The sequence below is a fragment of the Bubalus kerabau genome, chromosome 14, assembly GCF_029407905.1.
Source record: "Bubalus kerabau isolate K-KA32 ecotype Philippines breed swamp buffalo chromosome 14, PCC_UOA_SB_1v2, whole genome shotgun sequence".
Lineage (NCBI taxonomy): Eukaryota > Metazoa > Chordata > Mammalia > Artiodactyla > Bovidae > Bubalus > Bubalus kerabau.
In genome coordinates this window covers 18,108,911-18,120,411 of record NC_073637.1, presented here as the reverse complement: position 1 = coordinate 18,120,411, position 11,501 = coordinate 18,108,911, and the positions used below count along the sequence as shown (strand labels likewise).

Genomic DNA, 11,501 nt, shown 5'->3' with positions numbered 1-11,501 from the left:
GATAATCTCCCATCTCAAGATCCTTCCCTTAATCACATCAGCAAAGTCCCTTCTGCCTCGTGAGGTTAACATATTCTCAGGTTCCAGGGATTGAGACATGGACATCTGGGAAGTCATTAATCTACCGGCCACAGGGAGTAACATTCTGGAGACCGAGAAATTAGACCACCAGATAACTCCCTACTTACAGGTTGTTTCTGCTCCTTATTTTTGTTGAAGTTGTGGGAATGAAGTAGTTCTGTAGTCTTTCTGAAGGGCAGCTGCTGAAGACACCTGAGTAATATTCCTTAGTCCACATTGGTAAAGTCAGAGAAGACTGAATCTCATTGCACTTGTAATTTTAAACATATTGTTTACCCATAAGGTTAATTTGAATGGTAGCTTCTGGGATGGGGCTTCCAATACTTTGCAGTTTCTGACCTCTGAAACTTGAATAGCAAAGTCCTACTGAAGCAGAAATGACCAGAGGCCTGAGTCAAGGACCTAAAAGGATGGACATTACAGTTTACCAAGGCTCCATGGGGACTTCCCTGATGGTCCACTGGCTGAGTCCGAGTTCCCAATGCAGGGGGCCTGGGTTTGATCTCTGGTTGGGGAACTAGATCCCATATGCCACTAGCAACCAAGAGTTCACATGCTGCAACTAAAAAAAGATCCTACATGCTGCAATTAAGAAGACCCAGTGCATGCCTGCATGCTCAGTTGCTTCAGTCATGTCCGACTCTTGACTCTGTGACCCTATGGACTGCAGCCCGCCAGTCTCCTCTGTCCATAGTATTCTCTAGGCAAGAATACTGCGGTGGGTTGCCACTTCCTCCTCCAGGGGATCTTCCTGACTCAAGGATGGAACCTGTGTCTCCTGCATCTCCTCCATTGGCAGGCTGATTCTTTACCACTACACCACCTGAGAAGCCCATTTGTTTCAACTCATCAGACATAATGAGGTCCCTGCTATGTGTTGGACTGGCCAGCTGCTGAGCTGTGCCCTAGGCATCATAAAACTTTCCAAGTTATATATCTGGCATGTGTGTAATAGAATATTATTTAAAACCATTGTTTAAAGCTGAAATGTAGTCACAAAAATAGTGAACTGGTCTATGGCTACTTGCCAGTAACAAAGGTCATGAATTTGCTTAGCCAGCATAAAAAATTCTGGACAAAAGTGTTCACAAAGATCTTCCCAACAGAATTGAAATTAAGATAGGCTGAATTTCTGCCTTTTAAAGCGACTCTGGAGACATCTGTAAGGAGCAGAGCAGCTGTATGCAAGAATGTTTATCTTAAGATTCCCTCCCAGCCTCTCCCACATCAGCACCAGCTGTTTAACATTCCCTGAAGTCCTACAATGTAAGAATCTGGACCTTTGTGGGAACTGCTTGGTGGTCCAGTGGTTAGGACTCTGCCATTCACTGCTGAGGACACAGGTTCAGTCCCTGGTGGGGGAACTAAGATCCTGAAAGCTGCAGGGCAGTCCACAAAACAAAACGAGCATTTGGATCTTTGAAAGAGCTGCTGCTGCTGCTGCTGCTGCTGCTGCTAAGTTGCAGCAGTCGTGTCCGACTCTGTGCGATCCCATAGACTATAGCCTACCAGGCTCCTCCGTCCATGGGATTTTCCAGGCAAGAGTACTGGAATGGGGTGCCATTGCCTTCTCCGCTTTGAAGGAGAGTCCAGTTGTTTCTCTTGCACAAGATACAACAACTACCAGTTGGAGATGAAGGATCACTAGCCCTTTGCTCTACCACTCCACTGTGGGGACAGCTGACTTACACATTCCTTCATGAGCTTGGACCCCTTTCCCCTGGCCTCGGTTCAGGGTTGGCTATTGGGGGGCCCCCTGGACCTCACCGCTCTTGTACTTTTTAAAGTCGGCTATGGCCCCCATCCCAAGACGTTCCTTCTAGGTATCCCACCCGAGTGCCTGTAGCCACCTGCTCCAGGGCCACCCGGGCTCACATTTGGGGAAAGTGGGTCATCTAGCACTGGCACTACAAACCCAAATGATTCATCCAGAGACTAACAGAGGGATATGGGGCGCGCGGACAGGGAGTCACTATCCGGGTACCACGGGCTCCACCTGCAGGGTCCACTCGCGTGCAGGGGGCTGAGCAGCAGGCCAGCCCCGGCCCCGCCCCTCGGCCCCGCTCCGAGCGGAAGTGACGCACACCCTAAGCCATTTCCGGCCAGCCCGAAACTAGGAAGAAACTTGGAGCCGCCGAGGTGTCCGGCCGCCCCTTTCCACTGCTCCCGTGCCCCGTGGCCCGGGCCGCGCCGAGCTGTCGGGAGCCCAGGCCATGGGGCAGCCCTGGCCGTCCGTAGTGTGAGGCGCGGGGCCTCCCGCGGGCTCCCCGGACGGGCCGAGGGCGGGCAGGCGGGAGGCGTCGTTCCAGCGGCGGTCCCGGCCGCTGCCGCCCGCCCAGGCTCCCGGCATCATGAACATAGACGTGGAGTTCCACATCCGGCACAACTACCCGTGGAGCAAGCTGCCGGCCAACGTGAGGCAGGTACGGAAGCTGGGGACACGGTCCCGCCCCGCCGCCAACTGCTAGCGCGCCTCTGAGCTCCCTCCCGGCCTTGCCCCCGCTAAGGGTCTGGATTTAACCGATCCCAAACCCGCGGCTGGGGAGGGGGTGGCCCTGGGGCCGCAAGGGCAGGATGGGGCTGTTGCGAAATGGGATGGAATGGTGTCCACTGTACTCGCCTGGCGCCTTCGCACGCGGTCTTCGTTTCACCAGGCACTGGGCTAGACACCTTCGAAACAAATTTGAAACACAGCTCCTGATCTTCAGAACTTGGGGATGGTGGCAAAGGGATGAGAAACAAATGACTGTGTTACAGGCTGATAGCTGCTCACACGAACCAGCATCATAGTGTAGGGGCGCGCACAGAGGAGGGACTCAGAAACTGTCAATGGAGTATCAGGAGAATGTGTAGGAGAGGCATTTAAAATGGGTTTTAAAAGACAAATAAGAGATAGCTAGAAAAGAGGGGGATTAAAGATTTTCCAACGAGAGAGGTCATTTTAAAAAAGCTTAGATGAGTGAAAGCGTGCTTTCACAATCCGGAGGTGGGGATTGGTTAGTGATTGGGGGTGGGAGCTGTCAGGGCCGGATTTTGAAGAGCTTTCCTACTTTTGTTGGACTTGAGCCTCCCGACGAGGTGGGTTTATTAGAGATGGTGCAACAAGAGAGTGACAAGGAGGTTTGGCCTTTTTTCCCTCAGAAGTAGTTCTCAAAAGCTTGAGAGTCATTTTGACTCAGTTTTGCAGATATCTGTTGAAGACCTGCTATGTACTATGCCTTGTTTGAGGTGCGGGTAATTTGCAGCAGTCAACACAAGGCAAGTCCTGTCTTCATGGAGCTTATTTTAGAAAAGACAGACAGTAAACGAATGAGTAAATACATGATATGGCGAGTGGTGGTGAAGCTTACGAAGGGAGCGATGAGTGCTGTATACAAAGTACTGTTTTTTTCTGGTCAGTGGTTGACCTTCAAGTTCCCACCATTTTACTTGTTTGGGAGTTAAATTCTGTTTTCCACTAGTTCTGAACATTGGCATATTTGGAGGGTTTGGGATGGTGGTGGTGATGGTATACAGATTGTTACTTTGCTGCAGCTCTCAGCTTGGGGTCTTAGTTCCAGGAAATAATAATTTAAGGTTCTGGCAGTGTATCATGTGGCAGAGAAAATGCTTTCACTTCAAGATACCAAAAACACAAGAAAGTGGAAAGATAAATTTAAGGAACTCCGAATTCTTGGGTGGCAGTGGCTGCCCTTGTGACATTAATCTTGAACAGCAAGAAGAAAGCTCTAAACCTGGAGGAAAGCGCCAGAAAGCTCTAAACCTTCTCTTGTTAAACTTGAATGAGGGCCTTGATGGACACTTTGTGTTTTTAAAGTTTTGTGGCATATGGCAAGACAACTGCAAGAACCAGTAAGCCTTTGTTTCCATGTTTACTCTTCCTTTCACAAAAATAAATGTAGCTTAATAGACAAGAGATGGATGATTCCATTATGTCCAATAGAAATAATCGATCTTAATTAGTGTTGGCAAAGCCTTTCTAAACCTTAGTCACAACTATTAAAAATAATCTCCAGTGTTACAATCTGGTACAAACATGACATTAAATTAAAACTTCTTTTGGTAACATCAATTAAAAGAATTGATATTTTACAGTAGGATAAAGCTTCCACTTGTTGAAGGTGTTGGAAAACCCCTCTGTACAAGTTACTTCATGGACTTAGCCTTGCTCTGTTTTCCTAGGTCAGGCTCTACCTTGGTTTACTACATCAGCGTTCTCTCTGGTCTCTTGCCTTCAGAAAAAGACCCTCCTATCCATTCCTCATCCTATACTGGGGTGAGGTTTTTAAAATGCAAACCCAGCCCTTTTACCACTTGTCGCCAAAGATTACTTGTTGCTTCTAGAATCCAGATGTTAACTCCTCCAGGACGGTTTCCCCGACCTAAATCTAGAGTAGATGACCCCCAGCACTGTATTTCTTGTCTATAGGGCTGTAGTTGTCTTCCAGTAAATATTTCTGGAGTGAAGGAATGATAGCTTCAGTTTGAGATTTTTTTCCTGGAGCTAAAGTCAGTTTAAAAGTGGGAAATAGTCTTTGTGTGAAAAGAATTTGGGTTTTTTGTTTTTTTTTGGTGTTAACAGATACTAAGTACCTTGATAAGAGTTTCCAGTAAGTTTTGAGGCGTTTAATTTGGAAGATGTTAATTTCTGAAAGCTGGGGGAAGGTGATTCAGATTTTTTTTTTTAATTTTTAAAAATGTATTACATTTGTTTAAATGTAAATCAGATGAAAGGTTTTTTTACTTGGTGTGAGCTATACTAGACTTCCAAGAATATATTGAAAAGTTGTGGATCACACCATTGTTTGAGGATTTTGGGGGGGGGATTTTTGAGGATTTGAGGATTACTGGTAAAACTATAGGTTTACCAGTATTCATTGTTCAAAACAATTCATAGTTGTTTTATTTGAAGGGAGATTTTATGATGTGATTCTGTGTGATCCAATGAGGGTCAATTAAAAAAAAAATACTATGTACTTCCTTGAGGGGGGTGCATATTGGGACAGGATTTGTGGAGCAAAAGCTTCAGAAAAAAATGCTTTATGCTAATCTGATGCACAGTGGATGTTTTGCAACCAGTTTCTGTGGCACTCCATCTGTTACAGTTCCTTTTATATGCGGCCCAGCTTCATTTGTCAGACCTGGTTGGAGTTTCTGCAGGGTCAGCACTGTCTCAGAGGAAAACGACCTTTCTTACTTGCCTCCTATAGGGGCAACAGTGTTTTAAAATGTGAATGGTGGGAAATTTGGGGTAGGAGTGGAAGAGAAGGTAAAGAATCTTTGTGAACATAGCAGTTAATATTTTATGTACCAGGGTAGTGAAGAATAGAATCAGCTTTTAATGTAGCTTTTAGTTATTTGTGCGTGCACATATGTATTGATCAGAACCAGTCATTACTTAATGACTATGGCAAAGACTTAGATGTTTAATAGCTCTGTTCTCTAATTAGCTTACAAATAACAGGGCCCTTATATTTTGTGTAAGTGGTTTGATTTATACTTTTTATCCTGGACTTAACCAGGAACAGAATTTTAAAGGAAGAAAATGGTTGTAAGTTAGGATAAATTAAGGGGCTTATTTTGAAACAGAAGAGCAAATCCTCAAGTTTGCGAGTTGCTAAGATTTTAGCAGATTGTCTGCTGTGTGAGTGAGTGAGTGTGTGTATGTGTGTTTTGTGTTCCTTGAGAATTTAGCAGTAGAGCTAGAGGAGATCCTTTAAAAGTTTTACAGAAAGCCTGGTATTTTGAATCCCCTAAATATCTTCAGTCCTGAGCTTGGCTTTGGGGCTGCATCAGAGATGGGAGAGCAGTTTCTCTGTGATAAGCTTTAACTTCTAACTACCTGTAATGTTAAAGTGGATGAAAATAATGTAAGCACATACATTTCAGCATTTTAGTTTTCTCACATTATGTCCCTTTTTTCTTAAATAGTTTTTCTTAAATAGACCCACCAATAGTTCCAGTTATGTACCAGTTAGATGTATGTCATCTGTCTTATGAAGATGGCCTTAAATGAAAGTATGTATGTGGACATTTGCCTTGGCTGTCAAAAACCTACGAGTAAGAAGTATAGTAACTGAATCCTCTAATCTTTTCTGTCATTAATCTCTTCAGTTCAGTAGCTCAGTCGTGTCTGACTCTTTGCGACCTCATGGATTGCACCACACCAGGCCTCCCTGTCCATCACCAACTCCCGGAGGTTGCTCAAACTCATGTCCATCAAGTTGGTGATTCCATCCAACCATCTCATCCTCTGTCATCCCCTTCTCCTCCTGCCTTCAATCTTTCCCAGCATTAGGGTCTTTTCCAGTGAGTCAGTTCTTTGCATCAGGTGGCCAAAGTGTTGGAGTTTCAGCTTCAGCATCAGTTCTTCCAATGAATATTCCATTAATCTCTTAAGATTTTTTTTTTTTATAGTATATTGGAAAGATCATGGCTAATAATTAGAAAGGGGATAGCAGTCACATCGGAGAAGGCAATGGCACCCACTCCAGTACTTCTGCCTGGAAAATCCCATGGACGGAGGAGCCTGGTGGGCTGCAGTCCATGGGTCGCTGAGGGTCGGACACTACTGAGCGACTTCACTTTCACTTTTCACTTTCATGCATTGGAGAAGGAAATGGCAACCCACTCCAGTATTCTTGCCTGGAGAATCCCAGGGGCAGGAGAGCCTGGTGGGCTGCCGTCTATGGGGTCACACAGAGTCGGACACGACTGAAGTGACTTAGCAGCAGCAGCAGTCACATATTAAATGTAGTTTATGGTCTCACATTGAGTGTAATGTTAACTCTAATCAGACCAGCTTACACTTTGCTTTCATGAAAAACCAATTTTAAACTTATAACACTAAGTTCACAGCTAGAAAGTATTTTGCTCATTAAAAAATATATTGGAAATTTAGACAACTCTATTTTCTAGAATTGTCTAAATGTTTTCTAATGAGACCATTAGATGACGTTTTTAAGAAATAATCTTATTTAGAGGTACATTTGAAATATATATTCCTCAGAAATCTTAATTTTTAATAATCATAGCCTTCAACTGCAAGTAGTTACCAGACAGGGATCTGTTCCTAGTGGCCATTCTTAAATTTTAAAAAAATGTAGGTGCAAGAAACCATCCATCCTCATTCACACAAATTGGAAACCGGTAAGAAGGAAATGTTTATTAGTAAAATTTAGTTTTTTGTTAACTTAAGTGCAGTTATGCTCTCTGACTGCTCTTTATATATAAAATACTTTAGATAGTGTCATTAAATCCTTTTAGAAAGGCAGACTGAAGATAAACACATTTTTTTTTTTTTTTTGCTCTAATACCATTGCAGAAAAGTTTGTATGATAAAATTTAAGAAAACCTTTACTCAGTTCGTGAACTTAGAGATTCCAGGATAAAATTGGGGGGCATGGTATTGAAATTTTAAGGAGGGAGAGTACTTTGGTTTAGTTATTTAAAATCTATTTGAATTTTTTTTTTTAGAGTCTTGGAAATTCACAGAGAGAATATGAGAAGCAGGTTGTCCTGTACAGTATCCGCAATCAGTTACGATATAGAAATAACTTAGGTAAGTAGAGCCATTTTTACATTGAGATAGAATTGACTGTTACAGAGTTATCATTTTCATAAATCTCTCCTATCTTTTCACCATATTTCATAGTACTGAAATCGTTTCATGTACAGACTTTATGAAATTCTATAATGACCCATTACACTTAACAATAATTTGCATTAGCAAGTAGATTTTTCCTTCTAATTCCAGTGAAAATTATTTTCTAGAGTCTTGTTTATAGATTTATTTTACCTACAGAGTACTAATTTTGATTCAGATGTCCTCTTTTTTACTTTATGTGAGAAAATATGCCAGAAAGAATTGCATTACTTCTTGATTTTTGACTTTGAGTTTTTTGTTTTGTTTTCTATAAATTTTCCAAATAATGTAACTTTAATGAAGCCTCTTTCTATAATAATTGGAACAAATTTTAAATATAATTGGCTCCACTTTTTTTTTTAACTTCTCTGTTTTAATGTTTGCCTTTTATTTGTCAGATTATTCTGTTGCCCTGCTGATCTTCCCTCCCATTTGTTGCTCTTATTTTAAACATAGTATTTCAGTGATAGGTTTTCTATGTGAAGTGTGTATTCTATGGAACTCAGAGGTCTTTTTACATTTAAAGCACAAAGACCAGCAGATAATTTTTTAAAACAGACTTGATTTCATAGAAAGCTGCCATTCAGATTGGCTATTTTGTAAAGTATCATAGTAAGGGATTGGATGGTTTTAGCTCGTTTTGCGGGGGGGAGACATTCCATGCTCGTTTTCTTTGCTTTTTGATTTGTTAAGAATTACTTTTGTACTTATCTGTCCCTTATACATTTTACTTATATTCTCTGAAGTCTGTTTCTTGTGCTATAATTGTTTCTTTGTTCCAGCTTAGGTTGTTTTATTTGTTCTCTTCCAGTTTACATATTTTTATTTTTAATTAATAGCTTGTAAAGAATTTAACATTGCATTTACTAGTAAGACGTCAAATAAAACTGGAGGATTTCCCTTTGTCTCCCAGTTAAGCACGTCAAGAAGGATGAACGCAAGTACTACGAGGAACTGTTGAAGTACAGTCGAGATCATCTCATGCTGTACCCTTACCATTTATCAGACATCATGGTGAAAGGCCTGAGGATAACACCATTCTCATATTACACTGGGATCATGGAGGTGAGTTTACAGGTTATATGAATCTAGGGGAGGGATGAGACTTCGTGTCACGGGCACTTTGTGGCTGATGCCCAGCTCTGTGGCACCCAGCCATGGTGGACGTTGTTTCTGAACTGATAGTGTAGAAAGGACAGTTGTTTACAAGGTAACTGCTGTGCTACAAGTAGGTGTCCTTAGCAGTGTTTTCACAGTGGGAAAGTATCTGTTCTTACTCTGTGTTCTTGAAGATGTTGTTGACCCCTTGTGCTCTTGTAGGTTAATCAGTCATTTATGTTAGCACAGTTGGTATAAAATTCATTGCTTTTAATACGTGGTTAAGGTTGAAAATGTGGCTGACAGAATTGAACATTAAGCTTCGAAGCTTAATGTATTTAGCTATTTGCTAACTGTAGAAAGAATCATTGATGATATAGACTCAACATTATATAATGCATGTGTCAGAAGACTAGAAATATATTACTGGTCCTGGCTGCTAATCTTTCTGTGATTATTAACTTTTAGGTGTTAGCCTTTTTCCAAAGGCAGTGTTTAGGCTTGTGTTGAATAACCTTAAGTACTGGTTCATATACTGCTTTTAAGGGAGCTTTATGTAAAGATGGGCAGTATTTATCTGGTATTCATTGGTGATTTAATTTTGTTTGAGTGCTGCTGTTCTGGGCTCACTAGCCCCTTGAAGAGCAGAGGGCACATAGAACTGAAGAAGCTGGGCGCCTGCAGGAAGGCTGCCTTCACAGGAGCTCCCTCTGCCTGTCTTCTTAAGCCCCCTTTCCAAGGCACTGCTACCGCCCCAGTCTCCTGTGTGTCCCTGTTTTGGAGGAAATACAAAGTAAAGGTTGAGGCCTGGCAGCTGAGTTTCTGTCAGTCTCTTTCCCTGGAACCAGTGCAGCATAAAGAAGGTGGCAGCTGAGCAGTATGTAGAATAGTTGTTGCTGTCTCTCTGATTATTTTCCTGGTGTTGTCCACAGGTTTAGGGGAGATAACAGAGCGAGCTTTTGTCCCAGTTTCCATCCATATGCTTGCTATTCTCTGGTTTCTGTTCTTAAACCATTGGGTATAACTCCTGGGTTGAAAGTGGGTCTTATCCCCACAGTAAACAGCTGGTTTATTACTGGAGAAACAGATGAGGGTTGGAAGAAGCCAGATACTGACTGTGTCTGAGTTGCTGGTTGTGACTCGGAGGAGCAAAGACTACTTAGTCGTTGGGTCTTTGTTGGCAGTGCTGTGACCCATTGTCAGGCCTTCTCTTGGGATTCTCTCTTGCCCTGGGGTACGAGTCTAGGATCAGGTTTGAAGTGTGGAGAGCCTGCAACCCTGAGCTCGAAGGGAGGTATTCCTTGCATAGCCTCTGCAGGGCAGAGATTGCAGGGCACCTGTCTGGGCTTCATAGCACTGTGAGGAACCCAGACCTGAAAGCCTGACCTTCAGTTATTAGACAAGAGACCACGTGGTATGTGCCACTGTGTGACCTGTGTGCACTGGGTTGCCAGACTCTGATCTCAGTGTTTGGTGTAAGGACATTTTGCATTTAACATTTACTTTTTTTTTTTTCTTTTTAAAAGGACATTATGAACAGTGAGAAAAGTTATGATTCATTGCCCAATTTCACTGCTGCTGACTGTAAGTATTACTCTGAGCCAGGTAATGGTTAGTGTCTTTGCACATGTGTGCTCTTATCTGTGTTGTAATGTGTGCATTTTAACATGAAAGATGAGAACATAAGCAAGATTATTGATAATTTTATCAGGTGGTATAAGTCAAATATGAGATTTAGTTTTAAATGTCTAAGAGAAGGATATTTTGGAGTGGCAGAATCAGACAAATGGGACTAGTCTTTTTCTAGAGAGTGAAGTTCCTTTTCATACTTGGGCTGTGGTGTATACTAAATGAGGAAGAAAATTCACTCACAGTATTTTTGCAGCACAATACATGGTTTTTCCTAACAAAATTCGCTGCTTTTTTTTATTATACTTATTTTAATGAAGTGTGTCTATTTGAAATGTGACAGTTCTGTTGTGTTAAGAAGAAACTTTTGCTGAGAAGTACATTTTGACTTCCTGGAATTGGGAGGACTTCTGCTTTTAAAAAATTTTCTCATTTAGCATTGTCAAAAGTGTCAGCATGAATTTATCTCTCCCAATTGGTTTTCTTTTGTATTTCATTTGAAGACTTCTTTTAAATTTGATCCTAATTGTCAGTAATAATCAAAAGAGGAACGAAAGTCAAAAGGTTTTTTCCCGGTAGACTTGTGTGTGTACTGACTTTTCAAGATGTATTAAATGATTTTAAAAGAAAGACTCTTTCTTTTAGGTCTAAGGCTTCTTGGCATAGGAAGAAACCAATACATTGATCTGATGAATCAGTGCAGATCATCAAAGGTAAGCTAGTTGTTTCTCTTTCTCATTTCTTATACCTCTTATCACACAGTCTTGTTAAATTTTTAAGGAGTAGAAATACTGAATTGTGATTTCTTGGATCAAATAAAATATGCTTAATACAGAAATAATACAAAAACAACTCATCAGTATCTCTAGGTTATAGCTTAAGTGCTTATTGAATTTAAAATGTTCAAGGAATAGGACGCTTCATTTATTTTTAAAAATCTGCTCCATAGATCTTCTAACCTAAGTCATTCCACTCCCAGGGTTCAGTTTATGAGTGAAACTGATACACATTTTCACCTGGGTTTCTTTTAAATATCTGGATTTAGATT

At 41.6% G+C, this 11,501-nt stretch overlaps 1 protein-coding gene across 4 annotated transcripts in view; it reads left to right on the top strand.

Annotated features, from left to right (window-relative positions):
• The first annotated feature begins 2,188 nt into the window (after window positions 1-2,188).
• FAM91A1 (family with sequence similarity 91 member A1) overlaps window positions 2,189-11,501 on the top strand; it is a 40,664-nt gene continuing 31,351 nt past the window's right edge. For all 4 annotated transcript variants that reach the window (XM_055545887.1, XM_055545888.1, XM_055545886.1 and 1 more), the window contains exons 1-5: window positions 2,189-2,504; window positions 7,558-7,642; window positions 8,640-8,791; window positions 10,351-10,408; window positions 11,099-11,166. In XM_055545887.1, the coding sequence (XP_055401862.1) occupies window positions 2,433-2,504; window positions 7,558-7,642; window positions 8,640-8,791; window positions 10,351-10,408; window positions 11,099-11,166 (435 nt within the window). In that variant the 5' untranslated portion in view covers window positions 2,189-2,432. The remainder of the gene's footprint in view (window positions 2,505-7,557; window positions 7,643-8,639; window positions 8,792-10,350; window positions 10,409-11,098; window positions 11,167-11,501) is intronic.